We start from the raw sequence: 21,574 nt of genomic DNA, 5'->3' as shown, positions 1-21,574 counted from the left end.
CTATATGTATATATGAATATGAACATATATATGAGATCCATCTCTAATAAGTATATATCATATATAAAGCAAATTTAGGTATCATGCTACATATACACAGCTAATTTTCTAGGTAACATGGCTAGAAACGCACATTTTTTATAGATGTATGATTACTTATTGATTAGTCCTCTGTTACTGGCTATTTAGAAGGAGTTCCATTTTTATGCATTATAAATCATACAGATCACACTTCTTTTTACATAAATCTTTGTTTAAATATTTGATTATTTCCTTGGGACGGACTTCTAGAAGTAGAAATACTAAATCACAAGGTAAAACCATTTTTTAAGGCCCTTAATATATACGTTCATCAAATTGCCATTGAGAGGGACCATGCCAACTTATAACACCAACATAATACAATAATTCCTATTTTACAGCAGTCATATTTACTGAGAATATTTTTAAAACACTTAGATAGACCAAAAAAAATATTGAAATGTAATTTCCTTCATTATGAGTGAAGGTAGTTTTTTCCCCATATTTTTATTAGCCATGATCCCATAAGAAATAAACTGCTGCAAAACAATGAACAGGATTGCAACAGTTCCACGGGAAAGCACTCTGTAAAGAATAAGTAGGATCTTAGGTTAAGACCAAAAAAGGGAATATTTATCAGGTGCCTCCTTTGCCCAGGACTGTGTTGGAATAATGAACCATGTTTGGCTATGTGTAACTAAAGCTACTTTTATCTAGGTTGTCTCTAATAAGCCTCCTAACCATTCCATGAGAAAAGTACCTGCTATGGATTGATTTATGCCCACCCCTCCTCCAAAATTCATATGCTGAAGCCCTAACCCCCAATGTGACTATATTTGGAGACAGGGCTTTTGGGAGGTAATTTAGGCTACAGAGGTCATAGAGGTGGGGCCCTAGTCCAATAGGATTCACGGCCTTATAAGAAGAGAAAGAGAGAGCCATCACTCTCCTGGTGTGCATGCACTCATGAAAGGCCATGTAAGGACACAGCAAGAAGGCAGCCGTCTATAGGGTAGGAAAAGAGGTCTCACCAGAACCTGACCATGCTGGCACCCTGACCTCGGATTTCTAGACTCCAGAGCTATGAGGAAATAAATTTCTATTGTTTAAGCCATGCACTCTAGAGTATTTTGTTTGAGTTGCCTGAGCAGACTAAGTGTGAGATGGGAGAAGGAGAGCCTTTTGAAGCCAGACTTCTTGAAATCAAATCCCAGCCTTCCTGCTCACTAGCTCTAAGACTTTGGGCAAGTTGTGTGACTTTTCTGTGACTCAGTTTCCTCATCTATAAAATGATTTCATACATTTATTTTTTAAATTTTTTGAGGGGAAAATACTTGGGACAATGACTGGCACATATATATGGTGTATATGTGTGTGAGCTTGTTTTTATGGTATCTTTTCGAATTATAATGCAAAATATGAATCATGGTTTTTTCTCTGGATCTTAAATTATGGAATCTAAGAATTTTAGAAAACTAGCCAATTCTCTGTTACTTTTACAGCCATGAGTGATATGTTCTGTCAACCTGTAAATATAAGGATCAATCCACTCATACCCGACCCTAAGCCACTGACGTTTGATGGTACGACCTCTCAGGGATCACCGAGGTTCAGAGAAACCAAATACACGTTAAAACAGAGCCCTTGGTAAGATGAACCCGTAATCCCTCTAAGTAGAAAAGAATTTTCAAACTGAGGGTCACAATGTATTAGTAGGCTGTGAAATCAATCTCATGATTTGCAACCAGCATTTTTTAAAAAATAAAATAAACTAGATGAAAATATATCAGAATGCACTTAAGATAGTATTGTTTTCAGAATTTATGTTTCATATGTGTGTGTAAGTGCACATGTGAGCATGTATGTGAGACAGAGAGAGTGAAAGAGACTTTTCTACCTCACTTTGCAATCAGAAGTTTGAAAGTCTCATCATCTCATTTCCTCTTCAGAAGTATTTCAAATGTAGACTCTCTCTTTTCCCACACTCTCTCCTCAAATGAAGCTCTTGTCTTTCTTCTGAGACTATTACAACAGACTACCAACCTCTGACATTAGGCTTTCCACAATAATTGTTTATGTGAAAAATCGAAAATCAAGGCAACTACAACAACCATACAAGAAGACAACTACTACAAAAACACACAAGCTCTCTCCTTAAAAGCCTCCAGTGGTTGCCCAGTCTGTAGAATGTCACCAAATTTCTCACGCAGGCATTTGCGGATCTTTGCAAGATGGTCCTTATGGGATTTTCCTTTGCTGAACCCTGGACTCTGGTCATATTACACCGTTCCCTCAACATCCTCCTGGAAGGCCAGGCCTTGAAACTCTTATACACCTCTGAGAAAGCTGAGTCCTAGAACAAGCCCAGAGAAACATCCTAGACATTATTCCAATAACTTTTCCCACAGCTCTGCAGGACACCTGCCAGCCCAGTCCTGTTAGAGATCTGGATCTGTTGTTTCCACTGAGCTCTTCAGACCAGGGTTCCTGCCTCATATTTTATAGTTAATTAAGTGCAGGGATTGTATCTGTTTCCTTACATATTCTTTTTGAGGGTGGAGGGTGAAGAGGGTGGGTGTGGGTATAGGGGTAAGGTTTGAACTAATGAAACCAGAAGCAAAACTCAGTTCAAGATGCCCTCTACAAGGCGGACCTGATTTTGGCCAAGCAGATATCATGTGTGAAATCCAGGTAATTTACTCCATGCTTGAGGGTCTGCTATCAAGCCTTAGGGACTGAGAAGTGGTTTTAGTCACAAGCAATCCACATGCCTGTAGATCATTGTTTATTAGATTGTTTGCCCAAATAAGGTGTTATCCTGAAGTTTTTTGACAATTCTAAAAGAATCTTCCAACTCTGCAGTGAGACATCTAAGATATCTGTGTTACTTCCCTCATATACATAAATAATTTTCAATAAAAATCAGGGCGTGAATAATTTATTTTCTCCACCAACTGAAAGCCAACCATTTGGAAGACCAGTTAGAAGAGATGAGATAAGTCATTCATTAAAAATCACTTTTATATTTACACGGAAAAGGGGAAGTTTTGTGCTTCCCCTTGAATTTTGTTGAAAATCGAGGGCTTTATTGAACAGTTTTGGCATGCAGGGTCATTTTTCATTAAAAGGCAAAAAGGCATCTGAAATCTGTATCTCCATGGTTTATTCAGCAGTGGAACCTGGGCGATTCCGTGCAGAGGGTATTCGAGGCATTCAACTTTTGGCAGGGAAACAAACACAAATGCTCCTTCCCCAAGGGGCGGGGGCGGTGCCTGAGCGACGCACCAATCACAGCGCGCCCTGCCCTATATAAGGCCCTGAGGCCTGTTCAGTAGTTTATGCTATTTGCTAGGTGGTACGTATTGCTCTACTCTAATGTAATGTCTGAGATGGTGCCCGTTGCTCTAGCGGACCGGGTTCCACCGTCCATGGAGAAACCTCCCCCCCAAAAAAGGGGCAAGGAGCCGGTTGGTTTGACGGGTGAAAGTCGCAAGACCACAAGCGCCTCATTGTCCAAGTTGATCATCGAGGCCCTTTCCATTTCTCAAGAGAGAGCTGGCATGTCTGTGGTAGCGCTGAAAAAGGCGCTAGCAGCCGTGGGCTATGACGTGGAGAAGAACAACAGCCGCATCAAGCTGGGTCTCAAGAGCCTGGTTAGCAAAGGAATTCTGGTGCAGACCAGGGGTACCGGTGCTTCCGGCTCTTTCAAGCTCAGCAAGAAGGTTGCTGCTGAGCCCCCCAAGGGAAAGGTCAAGAAGCCTGCTTCTACCAAGACGAAGAAGCATGTCTTGGCCGGAGACTCCAAATCTCCGCAGAAAGCTAAGACCAACAAAAGAGCAAAGGCGCCGAGGACAACAATGGCTGAGAAAGCAGGTTCGAGTGGCAGAAAAGCTAAAGGCGCCAAGGGCAAGCAACAACGGCAAAGTCCAGCGAAGGCCAGAGCAGGGAAGCCCAAGGCTGGGAATTCTAAACTGACCCAGCTGAAGACTAATCCTAGGAAAGCAACAACCAAGAAGTAACATTTCAGCAACGGCCAGTTTTCATAGAACCCAACGGCTCTTTTAAGAGCCACTCAAATGATTTTGAGGGTGTAACATTGCGTGTTCAGAAGACCCCGGAAGAAAAGACTATTCGTCAACTTTATCGCTTGACAATGAGCAAGATTGTGATTTCGTGAGAGTGTCTTGTCAGACAAACGGTACAGCCTCTGAAGAGCTTCGGATACTCAATGGTACGCTGACTGCCCAGTTCCAGAAAGTTAGGTTGTCCATCCTAATAAAAACAAGGCACATTCCTTGTATGTAAGTTCCTAAATGCTTAGAGAAGTGCTGGATTTTAAGTCGAGAGAGGAGAGATCAGCTCCGTGCCCAACCATACCTGACCATGTTTTTTCACCTAATGATACTCTAGTATATGATTTAACGTGCCTTTCCATGTAAGATTTCTGAACTCAGTCTCCATGGACTTTACAGGGGTTAATATACAGAAACCAAGGTCTCAGTTTGGATTAGTGAGAAGTTTACCTCTCGTTAAACAGATTTCTTTCCACTATGATTCGTTGCGTAAATCACAGATGTTTCCGTTTTACATCTGCAAGAATATTGAAACGCCTTTCACCTTCATTAGTTTGCAAGTAGTTACCAGATGACTTTATATATTAAGCACATACTGTTACATTAAAATTTGGTTTGATAATATCATTAGTCTTAATATAATTGTTCTCTATTTATGAAGAGAATGATCGGCTTGTTCAGGTTGTGCTACACAGGCTGAAAAACGTTAACTCTAAAACGTGTGGAGATGTTGGAGGTTCAAATATTAGGGTGTGACCTTTAAATCACAAACCTGCTTGTACTAGGAAACGCTTAGGGTCGGAGTTAAAGCATCTTTTCCGCTTTAAACAGTTTAGTTTGTTTTCACTTAGTTTGTAATTTAGCGTTCTTAAAGATCCTCGTAAAATAAATTTATACTGTTAATCTTATTTGGGCCTTGGTATTGGGGGCGACTTCGAACAAAGCCCATTGCAAAACTACGTAATTAATGCAGTCACACATACAAACATGTTCTATATCCTGTCTGAATTCATTTGTATAATCGGGCCACAGAAAAAAAAATTAATTGTATCCTATATGGAAAACGACTAAATACAATGGTTTCAATTTGTACAGAATCAGCCACAGCCCTGCTTTGCTTGGATAAGGTGGCCATTGTTTCCCTCTGAGGTTGGAGTTGGGATAGTGCAGGAAAATTCTTCACTTGCTGGACAAGGCAGTGAGCTACTTCTCTGTGTCCAGCAGTGGACTGACCCCAGACTATCACCGCAAAGAGAAAGGAGGAACAACTGGCTTCATCCCGCCCAGAAGCCAGCCGACCTCCCGGCACTACTCCAACCTGTGTAGAAGCGGCTCGGCCACTCTGCGCCTTTGTTCCTCGGGCCCATTAGCGCCTGGATTGCATCGGATTAAAAAGTTAACCAATGAACGTTTTCCCTTAAGTTCCGGGTACCGGTATGAAACCCCTTGTTTTGGCCAATAGGAAAACAGCCTTGTAACACCACCCTCCGCAATTAAACAGTGGTTTCTTCGCCACACTGAGAACCAGCCAATGAAAGCTTGTCCCCAAAGAGCCTTCATTTGCATAGCTCTGTGTTGTGTGGGCGATACTGTGAACTTTTGTGCCATGGATGCCTCCAGCCGTCCACTTAAGGACAGCTCTAATATTTCCAGATTTCTCTCATGGGTCCAATCTTATACATCACTTCGCGTTTCACCGTTTCTGAAAGCCTACTTTCTTCATAAAGACCCAAATTTCTTAACAGTGAAGCGCAAGGCCCTAAGTATTTAGTTACATAACTGCTGTGTTAATATAGCTTCCGACCATACTTCGCATGTTAAATTAGCTCTGACATTTGCCTTTCACACACCTCCGCAACGTCCAACAGCCCTTCAGCGAGTTTGTGGGCGGCCCTGAAAAGGGCCTTTTTGGTTTTTTTTAGAAAATGTTGAAGTCTGTCTCGGCCGATGCCGTGATCAACCACCGAAGCCGTAAAGGGTGCGGCCCTGGCGTTTGAGGGCGTAAACCACGTCCATGGCGGTGACAGTCTTCCGCTTGGCGTGCTCAGTGTAGGTAACAGCGTCCCGAATCACATTCTCCAAAAACACTTTCAACACCCCGCGAGTCTCCTCATAAATTAGCCCAGAAATGCGCTTGACACCACCACGGCGGGCCAGGCGACGAATAGCTGGCTTGGTGATGCCCTGGATGTTGTCCCGTAAGACCTTGCGGTGACGCTTAGCGCCGCCTTTGCCGAGGCCTTTGCCACCCTTTCCGCGACCAGACATGGTTGCTGTCACAGTAACTTTTTGAACTTAGCACTGCTCTTTAAATAGCATTCTTGCGGACCTGATTGAAAACGAGAGCCCTGGGGGATTTTCCAAACTAGGTCATCAAGGGGTGGGGCAAGGAGGGGCTTATTAACATTTCAATGTTTTGATTGGTCGGAATACCTCGCTCTTCGTCTGACGGGCCGTAATGTGAGGTGGCCTTCAATCAGCTGAAGAGCTTTAGTTTCTCTTTTGCCCTGCGCGTTTTCAAGTTGAGTATATTCAGCTCAAGGACACGGAGCAAAGAGCTTCACTCCACATTTCCTTTTGTTAACTTGGTAACTAATGTTAGATAGTGGTTCCTTGGGGAAGGTAAAAATAATGTGTAAAGGAAGATAGAGTTATAGGTCAAGGGACTTTCCTTTTCAGTCCTTTTAATGTTTCAATTTTAAAGGACGCATTTTGATGGGGTGAAGTTTAAGCCTGGCCACGAAGAGGCTCTCGTCCTAAAAGACCTGTGTTTGGAAAGACAGAAAGGTAGACAAACGACTGCAAATTAAAACTTCTTCCTTTTCTTCTCTTCCTCAATTCAAACATGTACTGGGTGACTCCTTTTTCTGCAAATGCATATGAGAGAAGGAATTTAAAACTAGGCTTGGGTAATCAGTTACCTCTGGACCCTCTTCCTGGCCTTCTGCGCCTGATTGGCCTGCAGTTCCTAAAAGCTCCTTTCCTTCTTTCATTAATCCTTTCTCAACCTTCTCTAGTTTTAGAGACAAGAACATACGTTTGTTTTGTAGAGTCCAGGATTAATAGTAAGATAGGGCTAATACTTGATTAAGGTCATTACAAAGCCTACAGGGCCCTCCCCTGGGAGGTCTATGATGAGATTATGGGTGTTTTGAACAGGTTAATCCCATTTTTGTTTTCATTCTTTTTTTAAAAAAAAAAGCCGAATAGAACAGAACTGGATCTGAATATGGTTTGAAGAGAAGGATTTCTCAAATCAAAAAGTTTCTCTGGCTTCCTGACAACTTTAAAAAATTTCCACAGTAAGAGTCACTCTAGTTAAATTGAAAAAAAAAAAGACACCCCTCCCCCCCATCCTGGTTAATAAATAAATGTCTGTTGGGGAGATTTAGAATGAGATTATGGTCTGAGAGAGACCTCATATAATAACCTCAGACTTAGGTAAAAAGGGAGAAGAGACCCAAAGATGGAGACAAAAGACCCAGGAGAGGGCAGGAAAGCTCTGAATGACATACGGTTTGTATCACTTCTGAAATAATTAGATGGTTATATTCTTCTGCCCCAAAGTGAGTGTTTTTAGGCTCCTGACTTTCACTACCCTTTCCCACCACAAACATGCACCTTATAAGCAGAGACTTAGCTAGGAAGAAATGCCATTCATTACAGAGGAAAAGTGCAAGGTCAGTGTTCACAGGTAAACATGAAATCTCAACATGCTTTTTAATTCATGAAAATAAATTTAAAATAATGTGTATGACATGGTTCTTTTTTTCTTATTCCCTTCTCCTAATTTCTTCTTTTCTAATTTTTTCTCAATGACATTGACTCAAAAATCATGAATGTCAAAACAGAAATATTTAAGAGGTATACAATTATAGATTTATATTAAAAATGGATTCTTCCACTCTAGGAAGAGTTCAGGTATTCCTTGGTCCTGTAGCTTGGGAAAGGGTGGGTCACCCTGGAACTCTCATTCTCAGAGTGATCCTGGCTTCACAGAGCCCCATTCATGTGAGTGAGGCTCTTCAAGTAAAAACCCTGCAAACAAGTTGTGGCTAAATGGACACATGAAATATTCACACAAATAAAACTGTGATGTTAAACAAAAGTCTTCTAAAAATATAAAATGCCCAGAACCACTCTCCACAAACTAACTCAATCAGAATATCAACGTTGAGGAATATGTATATATATATATATATATATATATATATATATATATATAGTATATGTACACATATCATCCCATGGAATACATATGTATTCAAAAGACAATTCCGATACTTAGCCAGGGTTGAAAACTACCAGAATATACCAACACTTTTCAGTGTACAGTTGTACTTTAGGAAAAAGAAATCCCAGGGTAGAAATACTTTTGAGCAATATTATAGTTGCAGAAATACATAAGTACAATCTCGCCCCACTTAGCCTGACAGGGATTTATAACATGACAGTAGTTAGCTCTGGGCATTTGGGGACACCAATCCTGGTCTGGGGCAGACAGCTCTTCTGACCCCTGGCTGATTTATCTCCTTCCCATCTAAGTCTTTAATGCATTTCTCTTTTTCAGCCACCTAATCTTTACTTTGGTATGATCTATTTTCTTATTCATTTTTCCTGAATTAAACTGTCATTCCCACTGGCATGTTTTTGGTTCCATAACATACATATACTGTGTCTCTCCATATTTTTCTCATTTCCTCTCCTTATCCTTCTAGGAAAACGTTCCTGCTTTTTCTCCTTATTTTATTTTATTTTTTAATTTTGGCTGTGCCATGCAGCTTGCGGGATCTCAGTTCCCCATCCAGGGATTGAACCCGGGCCACAGCAGTGAAAGTGCCGAATCCTGACCCCTAGACCACCAGGGAACTCCCTGCTTTTTCTCTTTAGTTCAAACTCTTTTACTAAAAGTTTTTGGCACTTACACTTTCTAGGCCTGCTGTCCTTGTGTGGGTTTTCTCCCTTAAATATTCGTAATACATTTTGACCTACTAAAGAAAATGTTATTTGGAAAGAGAATTTCTAACAGTATACTTTCTTAAACATTTGCTTCAAAATTTTTATAAACATGTTTGTAGTTAAATTTGATTCTCAAAGTTCCATTGAATACTTCCTTAATCACACACACAAAGCCCAAAGAAAGGATTTTGCATTTGTTTTAATGGTGAAAACGGAACACAAAAGTACACAAAGCAAAGATCATTAACTGTTACATCCATGTTTAAAACAGGTGCTTTCTTGCACACATAGCGAAGCTCCTTTGGCAGTATCCAAGTTGCTTGCTGACTATCTTATGAAAATGCCATTGTGGTCACTCTGTTTACAGAATAAGATCCAGGATATTTCATCAACTCATAGGGTAACGTTAACTGACAAGACTTTCACTGAAGTTTATGCAAATATTGGTATTATCCTCACCTCCCCCTCCACACACAAATGCACTGAAGGCTCCAAAATTCTATTTTAGAATGTTTGGGTCAAAAGCCAGAATTTATTTTTTTTACTTAATTACATTATTTACAATACTTTCTATGCAAATCTGGTGAAAAATGATTCACAGGTGCTTCAATGCTACCCATCCCATAATACCTCCCTGAATGATAAATAGAATTAATAAAAATGTGAATTTGATAGTTAGAATTTTGTGTGTGAACAGAAAAAAGAATTCCCAAATGTTTCAAATATTTATGAAATAATTATAGAGTATATTCTGAAATGTTAAAACAGGTTCTCTCCTCACTCAGGAAATAATCAGAGGTGCTGCCACTAGGCAGCAGAATGGATACTCAAAGGAGCATCCTAAAAAGATGGAACAATGCCAACCACACGTTTTCTTGATTCAGAGAGAGGGATTGTGTAGTGGCTATGAAGATGAGCCAGGCTAGCTGGGAAAAAAAATCAATACAATCATTTTCCAGCTGTGTAACCTTCAGCAAGTTAACCAACCCCTCTGTGCCTTGGTTTCCATACAGCAAAATAAGGGTAGCAGAATAACAAGAGTTTCTACCTCACAGGATTCTTCCGAAGAATTAAATTAATATTTAGAACAGGGCCTGGCATCTAGTAAGTACTTGATAATTATTAGCTGAAAAAAAAATTAGTTTTAGAAAACATTTAAGCCTAAGAAGACTTTTCTGAGAATGAAAATTCATTCAGCCAAGAAATAGAAGCTACAGAAGCATCTGCTTAAAACACATCATATGTATCTCTCACACATGAGTAAACACCTTAGAGAGTTACTCAGAATCAGCATATGTGAGATACCAGCATGCATGCCAGGCCAAGTAATAAATGCACGCAGGATGTCAAGGCAACACAGGCTTTTTAATCAAATTGTCACATGAAATGATTTAACATTGTATTCATATTCTACATGTTAATCACTGATTCCAAAAGGGAGAAGAAAATATGATGACCCAAAGTCCACAGAAAGAAATCAAAATTAAAAATATCACTCCACGCATGTGAAAATCTCCCATGGTTAAAGTCATGCATTTTTAAATTCTAGTTATTATTAGAGTGTGTAGCTTATAAGAACCTTGCAGCATTTTAGAGAAGGTCTTTTGTTTATAAGTGTGTGTGTGTACCTGAAGAATGTATCAAGTACACGGTACTCTAAGACTATATTATTATAACTTAAGCCGAAGTTTTGCCTGTACCGCCCAGCAGCCTTAACCAACTGCTGGCAGGTTGCCTCAAAGATCAGCAGGTTTGTTCGTTTTCCTTCTGTTCTGTTCCCAGTTCAGGTAGCTCAACAGTCCCCTGTGATTCCAGAGATTCAAATAGCTGGTGAATAGTTTCAGCTTTGCTCTCTCAAATTTTCAGGGGCTTTTCTCCAAAAGTGATCCCCAGCGCCCCACCCCTTGTTTATTCTTTTCCCCTGAGGGACCCCCTCCCCCCACCCCATAGTCGAAAGACCACTGTGACATTTTTGGCCACCAGATGGCGCGCTTCTCCTTACTACCACCCTTGTAAGTGGTTTTGCCAGAGGCAAAATAACAGATTTTTAAATGTACAGATTTTTAAATCTGACTTTTCAAATGTAGTTGACCTTAAGAATTGATGAACAAGGCTAGAAAAATTAAGCTAAGAAACACTGAAAGAAAATGGAGATTTATAACTACGGTTATTAAAAAAAATTAGCAGGCCACAGTTGCCGACTGTTAATAAATGTGTATTACTGTGAAGAGTAGAATGTTTAATGAGGTAGGAAGCTTAGTATGAGCCAGGAAGCTTTTTGGCAGTCTGCGTTGAGTATAGGTTGATGTTTAAGGAGAAAGAATTTATCAGTGTGCTTCCACCATGGTTTGGAGGTAAAATGACCAATGTGTTACAGCTTAGATGGTAATGTGTCTAGTGTGAAGAAAAACAATTAATTCAGATACCATGGTTTAATGAAAATATTTCATGAAACAAAACATTAAAAAATTAGAAGCAGTATAAATGTCCCCAAAATAACATAATGATTAAGTCGATTAAGTCTATACATAAGATGGACAAATACATCAGGAAAACCATGCAGTACACAACACAATGAATTATGCATTTATTAAAATATATGTATCTACTAATTTTATATATTTTAATATAGCAATAATAGTGATAGGAAATATGCAAATTTTTAATAGACTTTATTACTGGCTAATGGAATAATAGTTTCAATTTAATTCATTTTCAACTTTTCTGTACTAAGCACAAATCCTATATACTTTTATCCACTTAACTTTGGGAACTGCAAAAAAAGAAAAGTTTAAAAAAATAGTTGAGATCTCTTTGCCCAAGTTCAATATCTACCAAACAAACTTTTGAGCTGTATTTGGTCTGAGGCAGCTGCCCTCCAGGACAGAAAGCCTTGTTCACAGTTATGCTGCCAAATACACGTGGTAGCACAAAGTAAACACAAGTTTTCTGCGTGTATATATTAGTACTCTTTTGAATATGGTCAGACAAATTATTTTCCCAGAATCGGCTAATTCCTGAGTGACCTGATTAGATTAATTTTTTTGAACGTGCACGGCTGGGGATGAGAACCAGACTCTCAAGGACCCCAGGAAGATGCTGGGGTCAGCATCTTGGTGCTGACCAAGGCCACTCGGTGGCTTCTAGTTTTCCATTTTAATATGAGAGAAGTTGCTCCAGTTTTTGGAGGGAAACGCCTCCACCCTGGTGGTCCTGATTGGAGCAGGACACTGTGAGGTCCAACACAGTAACTAACTGACACCCCCAATCACAGTCCCATGAGTGATGCCAGATAGAGCTGGCCAGTGGTGGCAACAGGGGTCACATTCCAGGGTTCTTCCCTCAGGGACTTTGAAAGGAAACATGGCTGATATTGTTTTCTGCTGTTTTTTCCCTTCATTTGGGCCAAACTCACTGAGAATACAGACAATGAGACAAGAGAAGAGCGATCTCCACAGCCATCTCCTTTCCTCCCCATTTACTCCAGGCATCTAACCAACTGAATGCAGCGTCAAAGAGCTGGATCAAAGAGCCAGGTTGGGGATTCCCTGGTGGCGCAGTGGTTGAGAGTCCCCCTGCCAATGCAGGGGACGCGGGTTCGTGCCCCGGTCCGGGAAGATCCCACATGCCGCGGTGTGGCTGGGCCCGTGAGCCACGGCTGCTGAGCCTGCGCGTCCGGAGCCTGTGCTCCGCGACAGGAGAGGCCAAAACAGTGAGAGGCCCGCCTACCGCAAAAAAAAAAAAAACAAAAAAAACCAATTTCACTTTCTTCATCTTAAAAAAAAAAAAAGAGGATAATAGTACTTACAGCAAAGAACTATTGAGATAATGTATGTAAGTAGGCACTCAGAACTAAGTCTGGCACCAAGGAAGAGCTTCATAAATAAGTGTCAGCCACATTTTCATTATCATCATCATCTTGATTCTCATTTTCATTGTCAGAACAAGGAGAGGGTGTGAGCAGAGATCAAACCCTGTGCTACTTCAAGTCTGGCATTGTGAGTGCGGGTGTCATTAACCTAAGGAAACCTACATGGCACCTTTGTGCAAATTAGAAAAAGACATTCCCTCCTCAAGACACTTCCCACCCATTTTCGGGAAGACTATCATAAAACGCACAAACATCCATGATGCCTCTTCTGGGAAAGGTGCCTCCTCGGGTTGTGCAGTGCACAACCTTCACACTGTACCCCTCTGATGGAAGAGACCACGGGGCTTGGAAACAGGTGAGTTCTTGTATAATAGAGAGAGGGTTAAAAGGAAACTTGAGTGGGTCCAGGAAACGCCTGGATGTGTGTGTCAAATGCTGGTAGGGGTATTAGAGTGTATGTCCCGAGGAGAAGGTTCAAAGCTATTCTCAGATGTTTAAAGGAATCACAAGTCCCCCCAAATTTAAGGACACTCATTCCACCGTTAGGAGATGAGATGACATAGGTGTATGGAGTCTGAGGTGATGCAGGAAATGGAGGCAGGCTCTAGATGCAGCTTGGGATTCAGGAGAGCCAGTTCTCGGGTAGAGGTCACAACTAGGGCCCTTTAAGAAGCAGGAACTCAGAAACCTAGATGGGGAACTTTTTGACAGTGAACGGGCAAGGCTAAGAGCAGAGAGTTCCTGAGACAGTTCCTATTTCTTAGGTCCAGCTGTCCGGAAACATGAAGAACGCCTCAAGTGCACCCTCTCTTTCCTCACAAGGAGTCTGCAGGCTGCACTTCATTCACATTCGGCTAAGACATAGTCCCCTGCGGCTCCTCCTGTAAAGACAAGATCCAGGAAAGAGGCATCACAGGCCTACGATCCTCTTGCCTCCTCCCCTCCCCGGCCACGCATGTCAACTCTTGTCACCCCCTTCCCAAGGAACTCCTGGATTTCAGGCACCATTATCTCTCATCTGGAATTGCTGAATAGCTTCCTAACTGGTCTCCTTGTCTCCCATCTCACCTCCTAACAACTCACTCTCCATATCGAGGAGACTGGGTTCCTCCTTGCTTACTTAAGTCCCTGCATTAATCGCCGCCCCTCCAGTGCTCATAACATAACATCTCAAAGGCCCCCAGGGCTCTACAGGAGTTGGCTTCTGTCTGCCCCTCTTTCCCCTGCACCAGCAATGTTCAGGGAGTAGAAATGCAGACTGAAAAGTACGTAAAGTCAAGGGTCAAACTGATAATAATTTCTCACCTCCCAGCATGCCTCACACTCTCCCACTTGCACAGTTGCTACATCTGCATTGACTTCCCCTAGTCCTCAACCTCACCTAAAGAAATCCTACTTCTTCAAGATCCAGAAGCCTTTCTTGATCCCCAGATGAACGTGGTCATCCCTTCCCTTGACACCCCAGAGCATGTGCTTCATATCTGCCTTAGGATCTTTGGGGGTCTTTAACGGCATTTACCTGTCATGGATTTCATTCCTTACTAGACCTGGGTTCTGAGATAGCAAAGGTGACTTAACCTCAAAGCACCCGCACTACTTAAAACAGCACCTTGCAAAATAACAGGCATTCAAAAGATGTCTGTTGAATTAGGAGCTTTCATTCTGAGGGAAATCATTAATTCCTGCTCCCAGGGAGATGCCAGGGCTCCCAGAGAAAGACAGATGAGAAGGCTTCTCGTGGATGCCAACTCCCCTTTGCCCTCCCCCTGCCGCACTCCCTGCAGGAGGGTTAGTGTGTCCTGGGGTCAGAGATGCTAAGAGGCTTCCTCCTTCTTCCTACTCACTGGAAGCCTGCCTTCTCCTCAAGATTCTGAACAAAATTCCAATAAGGAAGAGGATGATACAGACAGCAATTCCACTGATGACTCCAGTGACCAGGGTGCCAGACAGCGAGGGCTCTAAAATAGCAAAAGCAAGTGAAAGCCCATGATCACTGCCCCATCCCAGAGCCAACCCTCCCCTCACTGCCCTGTTGACCACTCCCATCCCACCCACACCAGGTTTTCTCAGCCCCTGGCTCTCATCCATACCCCAGGTGGCAGTGAGGGGCTGATCCAGGCCTGGGTGCTGCACCTGGCAGCTGTATCTCTGCTCTTCCCCAGGGAGCACAGCCAAAGCCACCCAGCCCTGGTAGGTTCCATCCCCGTTGGGCAGCACGTCCTCAGGCTCAACGTCCTTGGCATCCAGTGGCTGCCTGTCCTTCAACCACCTCATGGTGATGTCCTGGGGGTAGAAGTTCAGAGCCTGACACCGTAGAGTGGTCACTGCAGAGGCCACGTGATGAGTCACTTTCACCAAAGGAAGCGCTGAACAGGAAGGAGGGAGGATCTGGAGGGGGGATTCCTACCCATGCCAGGAAGACCAGAACTTTCACTTCACTTTCTCTATGGCTTGGAGGAAGGAGTTTCCCTGTGCAGACAGAGCAAGTTGTAGGAGAGACAAACCATTTTGTGCCCCAACACATGTTCCAAGATTGGGTTCTGATGTGGTGTCACATGGAGAATAGTCACAGTCATATCAGCCTGTTCTCCGGTCCCACATGTAAATATGCATACTTGTTGCCCATGTCTTATGTTCTTTGTTAAGATATTAAGTTGAATCAGATGAAATTGCCCCTATGAGGCTCAAAAGTGATTGAATACGTACTACTGGTAATTTCACCTGGTTCAACCCAGTAATTATTCTTGTAAAAAGGGGCCTTGTAAGATAGGCAGCCTACGTGACTACTACCATGTTCTGTGAACGTAACCTTTACCCCCCAAGATTCTGCTACTCTGACCGGTTGCCTCCTTGGTATTCATTTCTTGCCTTGGTATTCATGTGATAATTGGCATCTCTGAATTCCTAAGAGTTATAAATATACATAGCGTTCTTGGTTAAATCAAGAGAAAAATCACAGTTACTTCCTCTTTAGCTACGTGCCTGGGAAAAAAATGAAAACCATGACTCATGGCTGGATGATACATCTCAATTGTAAGGCGGAGACCTCAGAGCTGGAGACCTCGGGGTGGAAAACTCGGACCTCGTTACCTTCACAGAGAGTCACACAACCTCGACCATCTCTGAAAACCCAGCCGGGGATCCCATGCCCTGCATCCCCCTCCCGTCCATCCGTGAAGAGAGGGGCAGAGGGTGCTCCCGCCATACCTTGCCGGTCCAGGGCCCCTCTCCCCAGCTCCAGCAAGCGCTGCAGCTGCTCAGGGCAGCCCCTCCCGAGGTAGGCTCTGTTCTGCTTGGCCCGAATCTTGTTCACTTCCCACTCCAGCTTGGTGGTCCGAGCCCTGGGCTCTGCTGCTTTCCAATCCAGCGTCTCAGGACGGAATTCAAGATGGTCCTGCCCATCGTACCCATACTTCCAGAACCCTCTGGTGCTGTTGTCCTCATGCACTTCACAGCCCAGGATCACCTGCAGGGTGTGGGACTCTGGCAGCACTCCCAGCTTCGTTACTGAAACCAAAGGAGCAGGCCCCTGTTTTCGCCATTACGGGAACCCAGTGACCTCAGGAATCAAACTCCTGCCCTCTTCCCTGTCCCCCGATCTCAAATAGCCAGTCGTCTCCCTCAAGATGCATCCCTGAGGCGGGGACATACTCCGCCCACCTCGGGAAGGCGAGGCGTGCTCGCCACATACCCTTGCTCTGGTTGTGGTTGTCCATGATGGTCCAGAAATCCACGATGAACATGTGATCCCAGCCTTTCAGGCTCTGGCTCAGCTGCAGCCACAGCTGGCTGGTGGCCCTGCCCCAGAGCCACGGGGCACGAGGCTCTGCACGGCGACTCTCGTGATCGTAGGACACGAACAGCTGGTCGTCCACGTAGCCCAAGGCCTCAAACAGGGGCAGCCCAAGGTCTGGCTCGGAGGCACCCATGAAGAGGAAGCGCAGGGAGTGTGACCCTGGGGAGAGGGCGACAGGCCTTCTCTGTGAGCTGCCTGGGGAACTGGGAGGCAGGCCTTCTGAATCAACTGGTACCAGCTGTGTCTGGTCCCACCCCGTGAAAGTGACATGCGGTTCCTGCCTTCCCTCCGCATGCCTCTCCCGTCTGCTCTCCCCTTGTGCCCGTCTGCCACGTGTGCCTGCCACCCCATTGCAGGCCCCGGCCTCTGCCCCAGTAGTCACAGTTATAGCAGCCTCCCTTGGATCCAACAGACTCTAGAAAATCCCAAGGTGTGTCTAGCTAGGGCAGTTGAGCTCGAGAGTTAGTGCTCAGAGCCAATTAGATCCAAGTCCAGAGGAGTTATTGTTTTTTTCACTACTTCCATGTCTAAATGCTTTACAGTGTACAGACAGGCTTCGTTTTATTGCACTCTGCAGCTAATGTGTTTTTTACAAATTGAAGGTTTGTGGCAACCCCGTGCCAAGCAAGTCTATCAGCACCACTTTTCCAACAGCCTTTGCTCACTTTACGTCTCTGCGCCACATTTTGGTAATTCTCGCAAGATTTCCAGCTTTTTCATTGTTATTATATTTGTTATGGTGATCTGTGATCAGTGATCTTTGATGTTACTATTATAAAAAGATTTTGCCTCTCTGAAGGCTCACATGATGGTTAACGTTTCTCAGCAATAAAGTACTTTTAAATTAAGGTATGTATGTTGTTTTTTTAAGACAATGCTATTGCACGCTTAATAGAATACAGTGTAGTAAACATAATTTGAATATGTACTGGGAAGCCAAAAACTTCATGTGAGTAGCTTTACTGTGACATTCCCTTTACTGTGATGGTCTGAAACCGAACCCGCAATATCTCTGAGGTCTGCCTGTAAATGTTTGCTGTCAAATGCTGGAAGATGTGCTGATAAACAGCTCAGGGCAGCTTTTCAGCTGCAAAACTGTTCCCAATCAAATGCAAATAGAGAAAAACTCCAGTAAGCCCAAGAGGACAGACTTCTGGGCAATGAGAGCTTCCTTACACCTCCCCTCAATTCTAGAATGAGGGAGTTCAGGGATGTATCCGCAATGCCTAGAACAGTGTCTGGCATGTAGGACGTGCTTAATACACACTTGTGGGGTGACTAAATGCTGACTTCTAGATTTTTGTCTCTGGCCGTGAACTCTAGACTCTTACACTCCAACTGCCTACATGATACCACCAGTTGGATGACTCACTGGAATCTCAAACTTGAACAAGTCCAAAACCAGGCTCCTGGTTTCCCCCAAACTGCTCTTTCTTCCGCCTTCACCATCTCAGAAATGGCATCACCTATGCCCCTGTTGCTCAGACCGATAAAATAAAAATAAAAGAAAATAATAACAGAGGCACCTTCGACTTTGTCTGTCATGTGATCCTTCATAGATCCCTCAGCAACTTCTTTCAAAATAGATCCAGAATACAACCGTTTCTCGCCACCACTTCTGCTCCCACCGGCCCAGTCCATCAACTCCTGCCTGTCTGCTTGTGCTGTTTTTATCGCTGCCCCCTTCACGATGCGTTCCACAGAGCAGCTGGAGCAATCTTTTCAACAGCTGTGCTTGATCACATCACTGCGGGTCTGGAATCCACACTGTAGCCTGTGAGGCCCCAGGAGACTCGCCCACAGCTCCTCCGCTGAGCCCATTGCCTGTTCTAGGCCTCCAGCCCCTGCGCTCCTGCTGCAGCGGCGCCCTTGCTCTTTCTTCAACCAGGACATTTCGTCTCTTAAGGGACATTTGGCAATGTCTGGGCACATTTTCTGTTGTCACAACTGGGGAGTGTACTAACATCCAGTGAGTGAAGGACAGGGATGCTGCTAAACATCCTACAATGCACACGACGGTCCCCACAACAAAAAAAAGTCAGTAGTGCTGAGGTTGCAAATCCTTGCCATGTCTCCCCAGCCTGTCCGGGAAGCGCTACTCCCAGGCAGCATCACCTCTATTTCGTTCGGGTATCTGTTCAAACCCAGCCAGGGAGAGTGGTCTGCCCTGATCTCTGTGCTTCACACGCCTTCAGGGCACCCATTACCTGATGCTCTCTATCCTTTTGTGTATTGTCATCCCCGTCTACTTGAATACAAAGCACCAGAGGACTAGGCTCCCTGCTCTCTCCTGGGTCTAGAACAGCGTAACACATGGGTGGTGCTCCTTCAGTACTTGTGAACAGTGAAGACTTGTGTCCAACAAATGTTATGATTCAACCTCCAACGCAGTGTGACTTTTAAGAATCGCAGCTATGAAGCGGAGACATGGGCTCAAAAGCCCTGAGTAACATTGAACAAAGTCACCACCTGTGAGCAAGTCTTATCTCATTCTCGTCATCTATAAAGTGTGGATACACATACTAGCTACCCTCCAAGTGTGGTTCTGAGGCTACATGACAAAGTATGAAGCATCCAGAGCTGTGCCAGACAACAGTAAGGGCGAACACTGTCAGCTAAGATTAGAACCAGTGGTACTTCATTTAGTGTCAGAAAACCAGATTGCCTGAATTCTTTGTAACCTGGGGAAAGGATTTAACCTGAGGTCGTTAACCACGAGTAAAATCAACATACGAATAGCTCCTACCTCCCAAATGCATAGTAGAGTCAAACAGGATCACAGATCTGAAGGCGATTTAAAACTGAGGTCATTACTTACATGTTAATTACCATCCCTTTGGCATCCTTTAGTAAAGGCCGGTTAATTATACAATACTATTAACACTGCAAATCAACAACTCCGGGCTGAAAAGGAGAACTGTGCGATTCAGTTCAAAAGTTCAAAAACAGCAGATATGTTATTTTTCCAGGCAAAAGAACAATCACCAAGAGTCAGTCAGTCCCTAGGCCGACCTCTGTCAAGAACCTCCCACCCACAGCGCCAGTGGTTCTGAAATGGAAACCCAGCTGGGTCCGCCGTGCGTTCGCTCGTCCCAAAGTCTCCCAACCCTTAGAGCGCCCGGGAAAGGAAACACCGAGGGGGCGCTCCGGCCGAGGTCGCCCTTGGTGAAAAGAACTTCCTGTTTGGGGATGATCGGGGGTAAAACGACACAACCACCAGTAGAAACAAGAATACCGAGATCCGAGTCCAAGGACCCCTAATCCTTGGCCTCGATGAGAAAAGGTTTATACCTAGAAACGTCACGCTCGGAGGAGGGAGTGGGTGGTTCCTAGTGTAACTCCATAGCAGCAGGGACAGCGAGCGGGCCGGGGGTGGGCGTGGAGGTCTTGGGGCGAGAGGCCCCGTAACCCCATCTGCACCCCAGTGACCCACGTCCCCTCCGGGGAAAGTTGGGGGAGGGGACCGTGCACAGGGCTGAGCAGTCGTTCCGAGCTTAGCGAACTCCCAATCGATAAGAAAAGCTAGTTTCGATTTTTCCTCCCCCCACCCCCCGCTCCCCTCTCTGGCCTGCAGCCCCCGGACTCACGCGGCGGTCGCCCCTGCGTGGCCACCGTCCGCAGGAGAATCAGGAGGAGAAGCGCCGGCCGGGCTCGCAGGCCCATTTCGCCGGCTCCGACCGTCCGTCCTGGCGTTTTTCAGCCGCTTGGGTAGGGCCGGGAAACGGGGGTGGCCCAAGAAGTCACCCTGGAGCCATTGCCGAGGCTCCGGGGATCCCAGATGAAACTTCCTGGCCAGTGGGATCCTTTTCCGGGGCCACTGGCGAAAAGAAATGGGTCTCCTGCACTTGAACTCTCCTGCAATCCAGAGTACCTGCTTGGGAAACACTCGGTGACCCAGCTCTCCTTCTGGTTTTTAAACCCAGGGAGGATGTTGCTGACTGGGGAAAGTATATTTAACGATTTTCTGATCTAAATATTTAAATATTGAATAACTTGAAAAATTAATTATACATTTTGAAAAATTTTAAGTTCAACTTTCCAATCCTGATGTTTTTGCATAAAAATTTATTTTATTCTTTGATCAGAATTAGTTAAATCATAAGATTAACAGATTAGATCCTATCTACCGAAACATCTTTCACAATTTATGTAGTTAAATTATATTTCACAAACTACTGCACATTGGAATCACCCGGAGAATCGTTAAACCTATTGATGCCCTGCTATAGCCCCCAGACATTCTGATTTAATTGCTGTATGGTGCCACCAAAGCAACGGGATTTTAAATACCCCTCTTCCCCCCAACACACACAACAAGGTTTGAGAACTACTCTCTGAGAAATTTCAAAAGGATATTAGTGTCTGATTTTCCTGAAACCTTTAAGTGCCTAATAAATATAATAAGTGATACCTTTTAAAGCATGTATGCAAATTTTGGCCATCTCAGAAAAAATCAGCGTTGGAAATTAAGGCCTCTTAACTATGCGGGGATATGAAATCGGGTGGGGAAGATGCTGACTATTGCTGATGAGCACATGGGGGTTGATTGTACAATTACTTTTTTTTTTCTTGGTAACAGCTTTATGGAGATATAATTCACGTACATACAATTCACCCATTTAAAGTATAAAATTCCACGGCTTTAGTATATTCATAAAGGTGAGCAACCATACCACAGTCAATTTTAGAACATTTGTCATCCCCTCCACAATGAAACATTTTAGTACCGTTTAGTCATCATTTCCAAATTCCACCATCCTCCCTCCCTCTCCCCTTACTCAGTCACTAAGCTGCTGCTAAAAAACATAATTCAGCAAAGTAAATTTTAAAGATTGAATTGGTTTTATTGAATGA

At 43.9% G+C, this 21,574-nt stretch overlaps 3 protein-coding genes across 3 annotated transcripts; 1 reads left to right on the top strand and 2 right to left on the bottom strand.

Moving 5' to 3' along the window:
* Positions 1 to 1,239: 1,239 nt before the first annotated feature.
* Positions 1,240 to 5,672, top strand: H1-6 (H1.6 linker histone, cluster member). The gene has a single exon (XM_022562248.3). It carries the CDS (start codon positions 3,360 to 3,362, stop codon positions 4,038 to 4,040), a length of 681 nt encoding a protein of 226 aa, XP_022417956.2. The 5' UTR covers positions 1,240 to 3,359; the 3' UTR covers positions 4,041 to 5,672.
* LOC149748151 (histone H4) lies at positions 2,489 to 6,403 on the bottom strand. Its single transcript, XM_089918452.1, has one exon. The coding sequence runs from the start codon at positions 6,360 to 6,362 to the stop codon at positions 6,051 to 6,053; it is 312 nt and encodes a 103-aa protein (XP_089774578.1). The 5' UTR covers positions 6,363 to 6,403; the 3' UTR covers positions 2,489 to 6,050.
* Positions 6,404 to 8,281: 1,878 nt separating this feature from the next.
* Positions 8,282 to 21,506, bottom strand: HFE (homeostatic iron regulator). Its single transcript, XM_022562242.3, has 6 exons — positions 20,308 to 21,506; positions 16,616 to 16,879; positions 16,132 to 16,431; positions 15,015 to 15,290; positions 14,769 to 14,882; positions 8,282 to 13,805 (listed from the first exon to the last, which is right to left on the bottom strand). The coding sequence occupies exons 1-6, from the start codon at positions 20,381 to 20,383 to the stop codon at positions 13,765 to 13,767; spliced, it is 1,071 nt and encodes a 356-aa protein (XP_022417950.1). The 5' UTR covers positions 20,384 to 21,506; the 3' UTR covers positions 8,282 to 13,764.
* Positions 21,507 to 21,574: the final 68 nt, after the last annotated feature.

Source organism: Delphinapterus leucas, chromosome 10, assembly GCF_059928025.1.
Source record: "Delphinapterus leucas isolate spDelLeu-1000000601 "Yukka" chromosome 10, BTC_Dleu_Yukka2, whole genome shotgun sequence".
NCBI lineage: Eukaryota > Metazoa > Chordata > Mammalia > Artiodactyla > Monodontidae > Delphinapterus > Delphinapterus leucas.
This window is presented reverse-complemented; position numbering and strand designations above follow the sequence as displayed.